Below are 20000 nucleotides of genomic sequence, written 5' to 3' on the forward strand. Positions count from 1 at the left end.
ATATCCTGTCATTATTTTTCTTGTTTTCCTGTCTATTTTACATAGTTCGTTTAGTGTCCAGTTAAGGATGTTGTAGCTGTAGCTTATAACTGGGACAGCTAAAGTGTTGATACCCATTATCTTGTTTTTAGCATTGAGCTCTGTTTTTAGTATTGATCTAACTCGTCTATAGTACTCTTTCTTTATTTTTTCTTTCATTTGTGTATGTTGTATCCTATCTAGTTCATTGACTCCTAAATACTTATATGGTTGGCTTTCGTCTAGTTCTCTTATTTCATTGGCTTTATCTAGTGTTATATTGCTACTTTTAACTAATTTTCCTCTTTTCAGGGTTGCTTTGGCACATTTTTCTAATCCGAATTTCATTTCTATTTCCTTGGTAAAGCCGTGTACTGTCTGTAGTAGTGTTTCTAGCTCTTTGTCGTTTTTTGCATATAATTTTAGGTCATCCATATATAGAAGGTGGCTGACTGTTTTTCCATAACATTTGTAACCGCATCCAGTTCTATTTAGCAATTCTGTGAGAGGTGTGAGTGCCAGGCAGAACAGGAGTGGAGAGAGCGTGTCTCCCTGGAATATTCCTCTTCTAATGGGGATGGCTTTCGTTTTCACAAGTCCCTCTTTTGTTTGGAGCTGTAGCACTGTCTGCCATTTGTTCATTGAGTGCTCTATGTATTTTATGATAATTGGTGCCACCTTGTTTATGGCTAGTGTTTCCAGAATCCACGTGTGGGGAACACTGTCGAAAGCCTTTTGGTAGTCCACCCAGGCCATACTGAGGCCTTTCTTCTTTCTGCGGCTGTCTTCAGTTATGGCTTTATTGATCAATAATTGATCTTTACAGCCGTATGAGCCCTTGCAGCATCCCTTCTGCTCTTCTGGAAACAGGTTGTTATTTTCCAGGTGTTTACTCACTCTCTGCGATATTATTGCAGTAAAGGCTTTGTAGATCGTAGGGAGACAGGTTATAGGTCTATAGTTTTGTGGTTTCTCCGTTTCCGTGGATTTGGGGATTAAGATGGTTTTCCCTTTTGTGAGCCATTCAGGCATTGTTTCTGGATCTGCTATTATGTTGTTAAAGTTTTCTGCCAGCTTTTTATGCATTGCTGGCAGGTGTTTTAACCAGAAATTGGGGATCTTGTCGTGTCCAGGTGCTTTCCAGTTGCTTAGTCTTTGCAGTGTCTGGGTGACCTCTTCAGTTGTTATAGGGGCCCAGAGTTGCTCAGGTGCTAAGTTCGTTGTTTTAATGGTCCTTATTATCATTATTATTATTATTATCATTATTATTATTATTATTAGCATCATCATTATTATTATTATTATTATTATTATTATTATTATTATTATTATTATTATTATTATTATTATTATTATTATTATTATTATCATTATCATTATTATTATTATTATCATTATACTCTCATGAAATAGTAGTTCTCACTTCACTACTCCTATTAGCGCAATTTTCTTCATTTAAATTACAAATCCCCTTAAAAATTGTCATGATATCATGCAATATTTTTTTAAACCCATTCACTTGTCATATATATTTTCATATAATAAAATGATATATCTTAATTATGTATTATAATATGTTATGATATATTTATGCATTAAAATATTATGAAACTATAAAGGAATTAAAATTAAAAAACATGACAGAAAATATTTCAAATGACATACGTACCGTTTAAAAATATGACAAATAGCAAAGACAACCATGCAAATATATACATCCCTAAAAGAAAAGGAAACACAAAAGAATAAAAATGCATGTTCACACACAAACGCTCATACACACACATACACACACAAACACACACATATATATCATGTATGTTAGTTGGTAAATAGGCCATATTTTGATTTTATCTGGCCTGTTTATACATGCTTAAAATTTTTACCTGGAGATGGTGGATATATGTTCTAATGTAATCTAAGATTGCATCAATAAATGCTAGCGAAACAGCTGTTGTAAATTTTAAACTCCCTCTCTCTCTCTCTCTCTCTCTCTCTCTCTCTCTCTCTCTATATATATATATATATATATATATATATATATATATATATATATATATATATATATATATATATATGTATGTATGCATGCATGTATGTATATATATATATATATATATATATACATGTGTGTGTGTGTGTGTGTGTGTGTATGTGTGTATATATTTATATGTATACACACACAATACAGTGAAAGATTTGCTATGTTTATATTACTGACATTGGCTACAACTTCAAAAACTGGGAAATGCGAACAATTGTTGGTGCCGATGATAGTGGCAGAGGCTTCTTCAAGCAAAAATACATCGACACCACCCCAAAAAACAGCTACAATCATTCCCATCATTCCAATCACAACCACTACGCTATTACAGGTATCATCATCACAATCACAAATTCCAACAAGTTTAGAAATGGTCGCCTCTAATATATTTCTCTAATATCATTTTGACCAGTGGTCTTCAACCTTTCGAGCCCATGTAAGATGTTTGATGGTCCACACTAGCAAAAACGTAAATTGAGTCCGTAGTAGTATTTTATGGGACCATGAAAAAATATTGCTTTAGATGTATGTACTGTGAGAAACAAATAGTTTTCTTTGTCTCACATTTTATGTTGTTCAACCTACTCAAGAGAATGTGATAAACAAAATAGGAATTTTGAAAGACCTATCTACAAAATCAGTTTTTAAACATGGAATAGTTATGAAGTCCATCAGCATAAATTAGTAATCAAATGTCCCATAGGTAAAAAGATATTTGAGAATTACAGATTTAAATGCAAACATTACAATATATATTCTCTACGGTTTTTATACAACGAAAACAAGATAGGAGGCAATAATTTAATACTTACATTCTTGTACAATGACGAGGGAAAAAACGAGCAGCAGAAGTGAAGCAATTATCATAAGAACTACCATGGTAATCAACCGTCTCAAAGAAACTGTTCTACAGATACACGAAAGAGGAAAATATAAGGAAAAAAGAAAAACATCGCAAATATTTCATGAAATAATTATTTCTCAAATAAAACAAACGTTTTACAATACAGTGATAAAATACACAATCGTCAGCTAATGATAATAATAATAGTATATTTTGTTCACTTACCTTCCTAAACCTGTGCAGCAGCCATTTGTATAATATGTGTTAAAACATACTATGAATACTACGGGGATTTTTGATGTGATTAAAAGATAAGGTCGAAACGTTTTTATTGCCATCGTCTGGGAGGCAGTTGCATTAACATGGGTATCCAGGAAGTCCTCAAAATACTGCAACAAAATGATAAACTATAATTAATAGTTTGAAAGAATGCGTAGAACATCCATAAATAACGGGCTTTGTTATATTCAATTTACTTGTCTTTACTGTCTGACGGGCTTCTTTCAGTTTCTGTTTACCAAATCCACTTGCAAGAAATTGGACGACCAGAGTCTATATTAGAAAACACTTGCCCAAAGTAGCATACGGTTAAGTAGGACTGAACACGAAACCACGAGGTTGCTAAGCGAGTTTCTTAACTAGACAACCATACCTGGGAATATAATATAATTGTAAATAAAATAATAAATTAACATCGACTTACCGTATCTGTGATGATCAACAGATTGTAAGGTAAAGCTGAACAAATCCCGAGAGTCATCAGGAAGAAACAAACTATTTTGCATCTGAAAATCCAAAGAATTGGAAAAATGAGATATGTAAAAAAAAAAAAAAAAAAACCTGACGAAATTATTAGTAATAAGATATTGACATTTATAACAAAGAAAACAGCAAAAAGTCTTCTAGATGTAACATGATTAAAATACACGATATAGATAAAACAGACAGACAGACATACACACACACATACACACGTACACACAAATAACTATGCATATATATATACATATATATATATATATATATATATATATAGATATATATATATATATATGTTTATATATATATATATGTATATATCTGCACACACGAACATACGTATACATACATACATATATATATATATATATATATATATATATATATATATATATATATATATATGTATCTGTACACACAAATGCGCGCACGCGCGCACACACATTATTTTGTGAGACTTACTATATATCCGAGTATAGAATATCTATAGCTGTTTGTGTTTTGTCGATGTCAGTTTGTTATATAATTATTTGCAACATTTATATAATATAGATTTTGAACATGAAAACATAAGGTTACGCATTTCCGTTGAGAGCATAGGCTAGCTGTACGTTACAGTGGACGCAATAAATTACTGGTACATGCTTTCTCGTTTTTCACAAGTGTTTGGTTCCAAAAGAAATCCCTCAAAATACCGTGTTAAATGAATCAATGATAAATGAATAATAGAGTATATGGGAAACAACGGGCTTCGTTCCGAGACCCTAAGCTGTCCCCAACCAATTTAGCTAAATAACACTATTAAAAACAGATTTTAGTACACATAATAATTTTGCTTCATGGCTGGAATCCAGGTATTACTGGGTTTACCTTATTCTTCTGTTGAATAAGCGGTCTAAGCGTACTGAGATATTGTCTGTTAACAGAAAACAGATACAAAAAGGCGTTTTTATCCTGGAAGTTTCTACCGTTTGTTGAAGGGCAACCGCCAGAAAGAAGACCACCAACGGAATATACCACTCACCTAACTTAACTAAATCACAATATGGCATAAATAGCATTGAGATAAAAGACAGTCAACGAATAAGCAGAACGTTTACCTATCAATTGCGTAGATTTCTGAGAAAGGTCTCCTGGTTTTGTTTTGGATTCTCAATGGCTTACATTCTAAATTGGCGATTCTTTCTTCTCTGGTTTTACCGAGACTTCCTACTGGAGAACTCCCAGCTTCATTCATGGTTCTTAAAGCCGTGCCATTACCTGTTAAAAGAGATTATATGCACACATTTATATATAATTACACACACACACACACACACACACACACACACACACACACACACACACACACACACACACATGTATGTATGTATACATGTATTATATGATATACACATACATACATATATGTACGTATGTGTGTATGCATATAGTATACACACACACACACACACACACACACACACACACACGCACACATATACTGTATATATATATATATATATATGTATATATATATATATATATATGTATATATGTATCATAAATATACAGGGATTAGCATTGAGTTGCTTCTCCAACATACTGAAAATTTAGAAATAGCAGTCAAAGAACTACTGATTCTAAACTACAAATTTTTCTCTAAACGGATGGCGATATTTCGTATCCGATTAACTAAAGACTTGTTTTGTTTATGCCTTTCCCTCCGGTTTTTTGTTCTATGTGTACCATAAATATCGCCATCCGTTTAGAGAAAAATTTGTAGTTTAGAATCAGTAGTTCTTTGACTGCTATTTCTAAATTTTCAGTATGTTGGAGAAGCAACTCAATGCTAATCCCTGTATATTTATGATGATAAATGGTTTTACCGATAAAGGTTTTTTCATACTGAACTACTTGGCAAAATTGTTAATTATTAATTCTATTATTAATTGACGATTCCCTGCCCTTATTCTTGTATGTATATATGTATATATATATATGCACATGTTTATACATGTTTACATTATATACAACAATCTCTATCATTATACATATATTAATTCACGTGTAAAAAATACCTACAATAAAGTAGTAGTAGTAGTAGTAGTAGTAGTAGTAATAGTAGTAATAGTAGTGGTTGTAGTGGTAGTAGTAGCAGCAGCAACATTGATAGCAGCAATTAAAAAAATCAATGATTAACAATATCTTGTTAACTTTTCTATATCTGGTGACAATGAATAAAATTATTTGGGAAATATTTATTTTTACTTTAATAAATAAAGCAAATAAATAAATAACTACATATTTATAGATGAACAAATAAATAAATAAATGAGTAACGGATTACATCTTTCTTTCCCTTTTTTTTTTGTTGTCATCTAAATTAATATCTAACTTAATAACAAAGAGTGAGACATTGGCAGTGAAATGGGCGTTACAGAAGTCTCGGTGGAATTTCAACTGAGATGTGTTCCAGCGGGCTACGCCATGCTACGCCATGCTACGCCATGCTACGCCATGCTACGCCATGCTACGCCATGCTACGCCATGCTACGCCATGCTACGCCACGCTACGCCATGCTACGCCATGCTACGCCATGCTACGCCATGCTACGCCATGCTACGCCACGCTACGCCACGCTACGCCATGCTACGCCATGCTACGCCATGCTACGCCATGCTACGCCATGCTACGCCATGCTACGCCACGCTACGCCATGCTACGCCATGCTACGCCATGCTACGCCATGCTACGCCATGCTACGCCACGCTACGCCATGCTACGCCACGCTACGCCATGCTACGCCATGCTACGCCATGCTACGCCATGCTACGCCATGCTACGCCATGCTACGCCATGCTACGCCATGCTACGCCATGCTACGCCATGCTACGCCACGCTACGCCATGCTACGCCACGCTACGCCATGCTACGCCATGCTACGCCATGCTACGCCATGCTACGCCATGCTACGCCATGCTACGCCACGCTACGCCATGCTACGCCATGCTACGCCATGCTACGCCATGCTACGCCATGCTACGCCATGCTACGCCATGCTACGCCACGCTACGCCATGCTACGCCACGCTACGCCATGCTACGCCATGCTACGCCATGCTACGCCATGCTACGCCATGCTACGCCACGCTACGCCATGCTACGCCATGCTACGCCATGCTACGCCATGCTACGCCATGCTACGCCATGCTACGCCATGCTACGCCATGCTACGCCACGCTACGCCATGCTACGCCATGCTACGCCATGCTACGCCATGCTACGCCATGCTACGCCATGCTACGCCATGCTACGCCATGCTACGCCACGCTACGCCATGCTACGCCACGCTACGCCATGCTACGCCATGCTACGCCATGCTACGCCATGCTACGCCACGCTACGCCATGCTACGCCACGCTACGCCATGCTACGCCATGCTACGCCATGCTACGCCATGCTACGCCATGCTACGCCATGCTACGCCACGCTACGCCATGCTACGCCATGCTACGCCATGCTACGCCATGCTACGCCATGCTACGCCATGCTACGCCACGCTACGCCACGCTACGCCATGCTACGCCATGCTACGCCATGCTACGCCATGCTACGCCACGCTACGCCATGCTACGCCATGCTACGCCATGCTACGCCATGCTACGCCATGCTACGCCACACAACGCCATGCTACGCCACGCTACGCCATGCTACGCCATGCTACGCCATGCTACGCCATGCTACGCCATGCTACGCTGCGCTACACCGTGTTACGGCACGCTACGTCACGCTACGCTACGCCACACCAGAAAGATACTCAGGTTACGTTTACAATTAATTGAACCCGACTGAATACATCACTACACCTTGGGTATATCAAGAAACGTTCATTGTATTAAATATACGGAACATAATATACTTCGGATCACGCAAGGAGCAGGTTGATAGAGAGGTTAAAAATAAATAAATAAATAAAAACAGATGGACAATGTGGATATTCACATACGTGTATGTGTGTGTGTATGTGTATGTGTGCGTGTACCTTTGATTTATATATATATATATATACCGGTATGAATATATGTGTAAGTACTTATAAATTAAATATCAGTTACCCGAAAGGTAAGGAAGCTTTATAAGGTTTTGGTTACTTCCGTCCAGATTTATCGACGACAAAGACTGGTGTCTCTTCTTGCTGTCCATTTTGGTCTTCTCTGCGATCTCACTAATATTATCACATTTTCCTTCTAATGACAATTCCTGCATCTCTATACACTTGTCGTATTCCTCCTCGTCCTCTTCCTCGTCATCATCAACATTTCGCTTCATCATAATTCAGTTAAATTTTCTCTCTTCCTCTTCTTTTGTCTATGTCAGTGATATAAGTGGCTGTTGGTAGTGTGAAAAGGCTGCTGTTGTCCTTGTGGGGATGGTGGGAGATTTTGTTTCTCACAAAGAGGGAGTATTTTATGTTGAATGAAATTTTTTGTTGCTATTACTATTTTTACTGTTGTTACGAATTATGTGATTATTCTTCTACATATTCTTGCTACTGGAGATATTGTTCCGGTTACCATTTTCTCGTTCTTTTATTCTCAATGTATCCGTTATGCTTTGTATTTCTTTCTCTGTGGCATTTATATGTTCTTTGTTGCTGTTTCTGGTAATCCACCTGGACAATATATAATATATATCTTAGATAATTACTCATAAAGTTGGGTTCAAATTACACAAACACATACACAAACACAGACATACCATTTCCTATGTTCACACATACATATAAAACCTTTTTTTAAATTCTTTTATTCTTTTACTTGTTTCAGTCATTTTGACTGCGGCCATGCTGGAGCACCGCCTTTAATTGAACAAATCGCCCCCAAGTCTTATTATTTGTAAGCCTAGTACTTGTCCTAACGGTCTCTTTTGCCGAATTGCTAAATTACGGGGACGTAAAAAGACCAACATCGGTTGTGAATCGATGGTGGGGGACAAACACAAACACACACACATAAACATATATATATATATATATATATATATATATATATATATATATACATATATATATATATATATATATATATATATATATATATATATATATATATATATATATATATACATATATATATACATATATATATATATATATATATATATAAATATATATATATATATATATATATATATATATATATATATATATATATATATATATATATATATATATATATATATATATGTATATATATATATATGTATATATATATACGACGGGCTTCTTTCAGTTTCTATGTACCAAGTCCACTCACAAGGCTTTGGTCAGCCTGAAGCTTTAGTAGTAGACACTCGCACACGCACACACACATGTATATAGGATAAATATGCATTATATTCAGGTATACATTCATATATATATTAACGTACACATAAATATACGTGTAAATATGCCTGTCTGTCTGTCTATCTATCTATCTATCTATCTATCTATCTATCTGTCTGTCTGTCTGTCTATCTATCTATCTAAACATATTTGTATGTACGTATATAAACATTTCTACATACACATATATACATCATCATGAATTATTAGAAACACATACACTTAATAAAGCAGACACTCTCATACACACACATACACACGTTTCACTGCGTAAATGTATCAGATTAGACGTGTAACAAAATGAATTACAGGAAATAACATTTAGTACTGCGGAAGCTAAGCATGTACACCAATGAACCCACACATATTCATTATATATATATATATGCATATTCATATATTATATACATTAGTTATTTGATTTATAATTTATACATATATATATATATATTATATATATATATATATATATATATATATATATATATATATATATATATATATACATATATATATATATATATATATATATATATATATATATATATATATATATATATATATATATATATATATATATATATATATATATATATATATATATATATATATATATATATATATATATATATATATATATATATATATATATGTGTATAGGCGCAGGAGTGGGTGTGTGGTAAGAAGCTTGCTTCTCAATCACATTGTTCCGGGTTCTATTTCGGCTACATGGCACTCCGGGCAAGTGTCTTCAACTATAGCCGACCAAAGCCTTGTCAGTGGATATAATAGACGGAAACTGAAAGAAGTCCGTCGTATATATATATATATATATATGTACATATATATATATATATATATATATATATATATATATATATATATATATATATATATATATATATATATATATATATATATATATATAAGTATACATATAGACATATATATCTTTCACGAATATATATATATATATATATATTTTATGCATTATATATACATACATTACTTACATATATGTAGATATATATGCATTTATATATGTATGTGTGTGTGTGTGTATATATATATATATATATATATATATATATGTGTGTGTGTGTGTGTGTGTTTATTATATCCTGTCGTAGTCAGTATGAAGAATATGATATCATATGATATGGCAACTTTGAGCATAAATCATAAATATCGTTAAGGATGTATTCTCATATTGATGAATAGACGATCTAGAACAAGAACAACGATTCCTAGCATCATAGGTGTATGGCTATATTTGACCGTCGCAGGCTTACATACTAAGTAAAATCACCTCTTGCAGAATTCGAAATTAGAATGAGATTGAAAGATAGAACTCAGAAGGTAACTAAATAAATAAATAGAAACTTGCACGTGTTCCTCACCTACCAACATTTAAATAGTTCTGCTCCTGAACTGACAGAATCGGGAGCATTCCGAACCATGCGGCAGTTTCACGGCTCTATACACTGTGCGTTTAAATTTTCTGAAGACGATTTTACCAGTCCTCTTTCCGGGGTTACTATGAAATGTACCGGTTCAACGCTGGGGTCAATTTAATCAACTATTTACATCTCCTAAAATTGCTAGCCTTGTGCCAAAATTAGAAGGAATTATTGTGATTTTTCTTCTTCTAAATAGTGTAACTAGTTGGAAGATTCGTTTGTATTTCGGACAAAATGCTTAGCGGCGTATCGCCCGGTTCTCTGCATTCTGAATTCAAATTGCGTCAAGATTAAATTTGTCTTTCAACTTTTCAGTTAAGTACTCGAGTCGTGTAATCGGTTATCTCCTACCTCTTCAAAAACTGCTGGCCCTTGGGCCGAAATTTCAAACCATAATCGCTGAACTCTAGAACAAACGTGACTGAGTCGATGCAAGAAAATGTCGCTTCATCCATGCCTACTATATCTTAAAAATCAGAGAGACTGAACCAATAGCGACATTATCAAATGTTAGAAGTACGCACTGAAGGCTATTTAACTAGCATTTTTTCCAGATAGTGATGTTATACACAGTGTCTCATTTAACAAAAATTATCATTATTGTATTATGAATACAAAATGTTGTCTTATATATATCATAGAAAAATATGGAAAATACTTACCGTCAACAAAGCGATGTAAACGACCAACTATAAAGAGGAACTGAGAAAAGCAACAAATTAATTTCAGCATATGATGTGTATGTATGTATGTATGTATGTATGTATGTATGTATGTATGTATGTATGTATGTATGTATGTATATGCGCGTGTATGTGAACAAGAGACTTTGCACGTGTTTAAGAAGTTTGGGAAGAAAAAGAGGAGTTAAAGTTGACGTCACATCAAAACAAAAAGGAAGTCAACTTAACTGTCCTTCTACACTTGTGGTTTCGAGGAGAAACTTCCGGCAGGGTATGTTAAGATTTTAGCTAGGTTTTACATACACACACACACACACACACACACACACACACACACACACACACACACACACACACAGTTACACACAAACACACACAGACAAAAGTGCAAATAGACAGACAGGCAGACACAGACACACAGATGGATGTACGTATATATGTATGAATATATGTATATATATATATATATATGTATGTATATATATGTATATATACACAAACCTTGAAATGTTAAAAACAGCCGACATGCCTTTATAATCGGAATATTAGGAATGGCTGTGTAAATGCATCTAATCCTAAAATTCAAACAAGCATATATATCCATCTACACTGCAAAATATACACGCGCGTGCATGTCCTACTGTGTAGCACCTTGTGCAAAGTCTTCTACTATGTATGTATATATGTATGCATGTATATATATATATATATATATATATATATGTATATATGCATATATCTATATATATATATATATATATATACCTCCATACAGTCACACACACACACACATATGCATATATACATATATACATATATATATATATATATATATATATATATATATATATATATATATATATATATATATATATATATGTGTGTGTGTGTGTGTGTGTGTGTGTGTGTGTAGATGTATATGTGTGTACACACATCTCACAGACTAATTGAAAGGCCATACACTGCTTCATTAGTGTGTGTGTGTGTGTGTGTGTGTGTGTGTGTGTGTGTGTGTCTACCCCTACCTACATGCACACTTTATTAGACAGATCTTGAAAAATATAGTCAGCCAATTGAATGGCGTTGCTACAGAAGATCAACATTATTATACAGAGAAATACATAAACGTATTTTATCGTCATTAAAACAGTCGAGAGGTCTTTGAGGATGGGTTATTTTTTAATATTTCTTTTTTGGTCTTTTGTTCATTTTGCTTCTTTACTTGAGTATTGTGCCGAGTCTGTTTAATTATTCTACCCTTAAGTGAGTGAGAGAAGGAATGAGGGCGTGAGAGAGTTAGGATATACATGAGTCAGAGAGTGACAGATTATGAGACAAAATTAAGAGTCAGGGAGTGGAGTAACAGTGACAGAAAGTGAAAGACAGTGAGGCTAAATGAAAAAGTGAAATACGCATACACACAAACATACACACACACAAACACACACACATATGCACCTACACGCTCTCCCTCTCTCTCTCCTCCCCATATATATATATATATATATATATATGATCCCTTCTACTATAGGCACAATACTTGAAATTTTGTGGGAGGGGCCAAGTCGATTACATCGAACCCAGTGCTCAACTGGTCCATATTTTATCGACTCCGAAAGAATGAAAAGCAAAGTCGACGTCGTCGGAATTTGAACTCATAACATAAATGAGGTCGAAGTGCCACTAAACATTTTATTCGACGTACTAACGACTCTGCCAGCTCGCTGACGCCCCGCGGACACATATACTCAGGATGCGATGGGTGAATTGTCGCCATTTTATATCTTTAATTTCGTGCATGCGCAATGTTTGATTTTGATTTTGTCGACTACACATTATAGTAGGGTCAGTTGGACATTGTCTGTGAGAAAAACAGCACCATGAGGCAATTCACTCTCCCAGAAATTTGGAAACGACATGCTGTACTGCTTGGCATTCGTGCCGGAAGCTAAGGGCGTTTGGATGTGAATCTGAAGAGAGTGCAATGTGGGGACATGTACCGAGAGCGATAAAAATATAACATCCAGTCGACATCAGGATGTTTGGAGTGATCATTATTGATGGCGACGTTATGCTTCCATTCATCTTCCCACAGCCTCAATCAAGTGTCTGGAGGAGGTGGTCAAGAAGGTGGCTGTTGGAAGGTCCTATGTCTACAAAGGCGACGAGTTGGCACAATCGTCAGTACCTCGGGTTGTGGCATTTCGACTGTCTTGACTTTTACAAGTAATGTGGCATGGCTCAGGGACCCCAATGCCAGTTCGACTCAGTATTTTTATTCTTGTCCATAATGCAGAAATCACTCTGTCTGATTATGTTTTCTACCGCCACTGCTGTCCCTACTACTACTACTACTACTACTACTACTACTACTACTACTACTACTACTGTCAACTGATTGTCCTTACACGTCTAAATAGTATTCCTAATTCGATGACATCATAAACGTTTGTTTCATTCTAACTTTCAGGAAATAATAAAGTTGTCAACTTGCCGCTAATGGTCTGTTGGCTCAATATGGGGTAGGTAATACATTAACAACAAAAACAACAACAACAACAACAACAACAACAGCAACAACAACAACAACAATATCAGCAGCAACAACAACAGCTACAACAACAGCGACGACAACAACAGCAGCAGTGGCAGCAACAACAGCTACAACTGAAAGAAAACAAAACTCGCCAAAACAAAACACAACATTCAAATCAATATCATTACCAGGCGTGGTTGTGTGGAGAAGAAGCTCTCTTTGTAGTCACAAGGCTTTAGGTTCAGTCCCACGGTGCGGCGCCTTAGGTAAGTGCCTTCTGCTATAGCCCGGGACTGACCAATTGCTTGTGAATGGATTTAGCAGAGGAAAACTGGGTTGAAATGTTTCAATATATATATATATATATATATATATATATATATATATATATATATATAAAAGGAGAATTCACTATATATATGTATATATATATATATATATATATATATATATATATATATATATATATATATATATATATATACATATATATATTGTGTCTGGGGAGAGTCATTCTCTTTCAGTGCCTTATAACTTAACACATTCGCCGGTAAAATTTCCACTTCTTTCTTTTTTTATTTCTTTTTTTCATTTTTCTAAAATTTTCGTTGCGTCTTGCGACCTTTTCACTACATTTTGCAAGATGCAACGAACATTTTTGAAAAATAAAAAATAAAATAAAAAATAAATAAGTGGAAATTTTACCAGTGAGTGCGTTAAATTATAAGGCGCTAAAAGAGAAATGACTCTCCCCAGACACAACAGAATATGCTTCAACACACGAACTCACATAAAGAATCTTGCAAATCAAATCCCAAAACGAAATATATATATACATATAGATAGATAGATAGATAGATAGATAGATAGATAGATACATTTCTTTTATTAGCCACACAGGGCTCAACAAAGATGGGACAGATACAATGTAGAGCTTTTCTTTTGGGGAGAGGGAAGGAAAAAAACAAAAAAACCCCAAAAAAACAATACGGGTGTGTCGATCAAAAGGGATCGTAGGAAGGGAAAAAGGGGGGGAGTTCGATCAAAAGGGGTCGAGAAAAGAAAAAAAAAAGCGATCAATAGGGATCGTGTATCACACAGTAATGTTCTCGTGTAAAAAGAGGGGAGGACAGTTTAGGTTTAGCCGTGGAAAGAAAAGCCTACGGAAAAGACCACGGTAGCCTTGGTCAATATTGTCATTACAGAAACTATAACAGTAAGATAGATAGATGGATAGATAGATAGATAGATAGATAGATAGATAGATAGATAGATAGATAGATACACACACACACACACACACACACACACATATATATATATATATATATACACAAACACACTCACTCCCAGAACCATGCTAATGGCATAGGAGTGAAATTTAGGATTTCTCGTTTTTCTGTGAATCGATTTTGATAAAAATTATCCTAGCTGGTTAGCACGCATTATGGTAACACCATTGATATGTTTTAATTATTCTGTGTGAACGTCCTTTCTCTTTTAATTTCAGCTTCTTCAGTTTTAAGGCGACCCCCACTAATAGCGTCTCACCATCACCAGCGCCAGCAGTAGCACCATCACCATCAACACATTCACTTCTATCCCCCCAGAACCCCCACCCCGCTTCACAAGTAACAAATTCCATTAAACCGCTGCCAATAGCAAATTCTATAATAATGGCACTAAATGTTAATTGTAATAACATTCTTTATTTCTGATAATGGCATCCAATTGTCTAAGAGTTAAGTACAAATCGGCAGCTTTAACTAAAATTAACAGCTTTGGACTATTAAATTGGAGGCCAATTTTTATAACTTCACCGGAGTGAAAAAGTCTTTTTCATAACACAAAATGTAACATGGCTGACAAAAAAACAAAACAGAAATTAAATAAGGAGATGCTCATTACACACACACTCACACACACACACACACACACACACATTCATACACATGTACACATATACATACAATTATATATATATATATGTGTATACACACACAGATACACACACACACATATATATCCATATACATACATATATATAGATATACGGTTGCACACACAAATTATATTACATGTGTGTGTGTGTGAGGGAGAGAGAAAGAGAGAGAAAGAGAGTATTCGTACGTACAGGTATATATCTGTTCATGTATGAATATATAAAATGTCATTAAGCATAATTTGTCTAATCTTAATTGATAGAAGCGATTAACCAAATTCTATGACGAACCGCATGACGAGACCATACATAAATGGCAGCGCTTATGTAAATACGTATTTCCGAACTTACCTCTCTCTCTTTATGAACCGCTGCAAATATGCCGGTGAGCAATTGTAAAATGCTGTATCGATTGATGCAAAGTAAGATCGAATCCCGAAGGGTTAAGGGACTCGTCAAAATTGTCAATCTGAATGTAATTTAGTTGCTATTTCTAACAGGTCAAGAAATCACGCAGAGGAAGTCTCGTCGAGTGTACGTACATTAATCAGACATATGCAAAGAAACTTACAAAGATCACATACCTTCCCTTCACATAGATATTTACCTAAATTAAGAGCCAACGTTCTCAAACTATAAAGGTTTCGTGAAAATGAATAAAGTTTACACGGATCAATATTTTCATCTGTTCAACTGTTTTATTCACAAAAGTCAACTAAATTAATTGAAGCCACTCCCAAAAAAAAAAAAAAAAAAAAACTCTTAACGAATTCAATTGAACTTGTAATAACATTTTTAAAGCAGGCAGAAAAAGAAAAGAAAAAATTAAATATCCAAATAAACGGAATTGGCAGTATTTCTTGCTATGAACATTCCAATATCAGACTTAGAATATTTTTTTATATTCTAGATTTAATGTCTTCTTGCAATTGTTGTTGGTGTTTTGCTTGTGTAAAAGGGTGGTAAGGATTGTGTGCTCGTGTGCATACGAATGTCAGTATGTCTGTGAGCGCGGATAACGAGGTCTTTCGGGGCTCCCTCGTGGGACTGCTATTTGGTGATGTTTAAGATGGAGCATCACGTGATACGTGTTGGTTCATAGACTGAATCTATTTTCGGTTGATCTGAGGTAAAAGAATAAAAAAAAAAACCAAGTGTCTTCCTTTTGGTTTTGATTTTATGATATGGGACTTTGACATGGAGTGTGTACAGCATCTACACTCTCGTACATATAGAGAGAAAAGAGGGGGGAAAAGGACGAGGAGGAGAAGAAAGGAAGAATAAAAAAGAGATTACGTTATGAAAGAATATTAGAGAAGAACAAGAAATATAAATATATGAGAAAACAATATATATATATATATATATATATATATATATATATATATAAATATATCCATATATCCATACATATAAGTACATACCTACATCTATATATATATATATATATATATATATATATATATATATATATATATATATATATATATATATATATATATATATGTGTATATATATGCATACATATACACGCACATACACACACATAGATATATACATGCATAAATATATGTATGTATATATATATATATATATATATATATACATTTATATGCATATACATATATGCATATATATATATATATATATATATATATATATATATACTTATACATATATATATATATATATATATATATATATATATATATATATATATATATATATATATATATATATATATATATATATATATATATATACATATACATATATATATATACATATATATATATACATACACACACACACACATATATATATATATATATATATATATATATATATATATATATATATATATATATATATATATATATGCATACACATATGCAAGCATGCATACATACATACATACATATTTACGAAAAGAAACACGAGGAGATACACATACACACACACGCACACACATACACACATACACGCACATAACACAGAAAGTGTCTTTCTGATCCAAATTGTCCTAGAGTTAAATACATGCCTGAATATAATGCATAGAATACTTCATACACTTCGTATATTAGAAGATAATATAATTATTGTTTAATATTCTAGTATAGGCTGAATCAATGGAACCATGGAAATGGCGAATTCGTACCGTTTCCCGTGTTCTGTGTAAACCTACATTTTTTGTGATGGTGAATTCTCTTGGTACGCGTCATTTGTTGGAATGTGGTACATTTGAGAAAACATATTGTTTTACCATTTAGTTATTTCTGAATGTGTTCTGAGTTCAAATCATGCTGACGCCATATATATTTTTCGTCCTTATAAAATTCCAGTCAAATAGTAAGTTTGATTGTGGATGTACATGGCCTAGTGGTTAGAGCACCGGAACCGCTGTCCAGGAATCGTGGGTTCGAATCTCATACCGTGCACTGGGTGTGTTTATGAGCGAAACACCTAAGCTCCACGCGGCTCCGGTAGAAGGTAATGGCGAACTTCTGCTGACTCTTTCACCACACATTTCTCTCGCTCTTTCTTCCTGCATCTATCAGCTCACCTGTGACGGACCGGCACCCGTGCAGGTGGGAAACCTATACGCCAATGAAACTGGGAAACCGGCCCTTACAAGCCAGGCATTGCTCGAGAAGGAACAAACAACAAAATATTCTCTTCACGAACAAAATATTGTGAAGGCGACTGACTATACGTGATCATTTAACCTGTGAGAAACTACTGTTAAATCTCCTTAATTTTACACCCAACCTTCTTAAAAATATGACAGGGAAGACTATACAATAATCCTTCGCCATATCACGGTTCACCTATCGCGATCTCAGTACATCGCGGATTTTTCTAGCTAATAAATTTATATCGCCGACTCCTCAGTATATCCAGGTTTCTGGGACCGATGGGTATTTATATTTTTTTAGATTTTAATTATTTCTGTAAAGGTTTTGGAACGTAATGCCGCCGATAGTCGATGAATTAGTGTATAACACCCCAGGCCCGAGAGGGTCACGGATTTAATATCTATGACTTCAGTCTTTTTCAAACAGGACTTATAAGGCATTAAACAACTGTTCTTTTCAAATACCCGACAGCAAAAATATGATCTCGTGGAACTTGCTCGCATCAGTCACAGACGCTCCGAATAATGAGCGTCACTCTATTTCTTTCACTGAGCAACAAAAATGTAGCAAAAATTTATTTGTTGTTTTTGCTTCATGTTTTCAGATAAACAACTGATGAAATATGAAATATTATTTATTGTGGTGGGAATGTAGAGCTTCACCATTTTTCATGATATGCTAGCTACAAATCTGTATAACTTGATAGTGACGATATATCACTAACTTTATGGTTTCTTGTTAGTGGTGATTTGTGGCTAGACTTTGCTGATATATATACATATATAAATAATATATAAATATCCGTCAAATGTAAATAATGTAAATGAAGTATATATGTATCATTACATATAAAACGAAATATACGAATACAGTAAATATAACTGAATACTTTAAAGAAATAATTATATCTCGTACTTCTATGATATATATATATATATATATATATATATATATATATATATATATATATATATATATACATATATATATATTCGTATGTGTGTGTGTGTGTGTGTCAATGATTGGCATATTATACCTTGTGGAACAACGAAAACATTTCTAATTTCTAGTGCGTTATACATTTTAAATTAGTATTGCCGCCAGGAAAATATATTTTACTCAACCGTCTGAAATGGAATAGGTAGAGATATCTCTTGTAAATCGGCATCATACCGGAAGCTTACTAACAGGCACCATAGATGTAACGAACAAGAAGTTCCTACAGAAAACATCTTTAGGATTATATCAACAGGCGTCAAAGAGGAAGAAGTCATAAATAAATACATACAAACATACATGCATACATACATACATACATACATATGTAGTGAGAATTTATAAAAAAAAAAGCAAAAGACGAAGACGAGTGCGGGAAGGACTGTTTCAACGAAGTCGCGTATTGTCCCTACGTTCGAAACGCAGAGTAAATGAAACAGGGACAACTGATGAAGGGGTATACTCTTTATGTTGCCTGTCCCGTTTCTCTGTTTGTTTTTTTTTCGTTGTTCGAAAAAAAGTTCGTTTTCTATGTTTCCGTTTCTCATTGTGTTTAACGTTATTTTTATGTCCTGTACCCATATATGCACGTATATATACATATATATGTAGGTATGTACATATATGTATGTATATATGCATATATTATATATCATTTATATTATATGTATATATGCGCGTGTGTGTGTATGTGTGTGTGTGTGTGTGTGTGTG

General features: G+C 34.4%; 1 protein-coding gene across 1 annotated transcript; it reads right to left on the bottom strand.

Annotated features, from left to right (window-relative positions):
- Positions 1 to 1660: 1660 nt before the first annotated feature.
- Positions 1661 to 11289, bottom strand: LOC106869942 (uncharacterized). The gene is made up of 7 exons (XM_089339792.1): positions 11156 to 11289; positions 7763 to 8319; positions 4766 to 4925; positions 3610 to 3691; positions 3132 to 3295; positions 2875 to 2969; positions 1661 to 1738 (listed from the first exon to the last, which is right to left on the bottom strand). The coding sequence occupies exons 2-7, from the start codon at positions 7977 to 7979 to the stop codon at positions 1671 to 1673; spliced, it is 786 nt and encodes a 261-aa protein (XP_089195918.1). The 5' UTR covers positions 7980 to 8319; positions 11156 to 11289; the 3' UTR covers positions 1661 to 1670.
- Between the last annotated feature and the right edge of the window lie 8711 nt (positions 11290 to 20000).

Source organism: Octopus bimaculoides, chromosome 22 (assembly GCF_046866305.1).
Source record: "Octopus bimaculoides isolate indiv1 chromosome 22, ASM4686630v1, whole genome shotgun sequence".
In the NCBI taxonomy this organism is placed as follows: domain Eukaryota; kingdom Metazoa; phylum Mollusca; class Cephalopoda; order Octopoda; family Octopodidae; genus Octopus; species Octopus bimaculoides.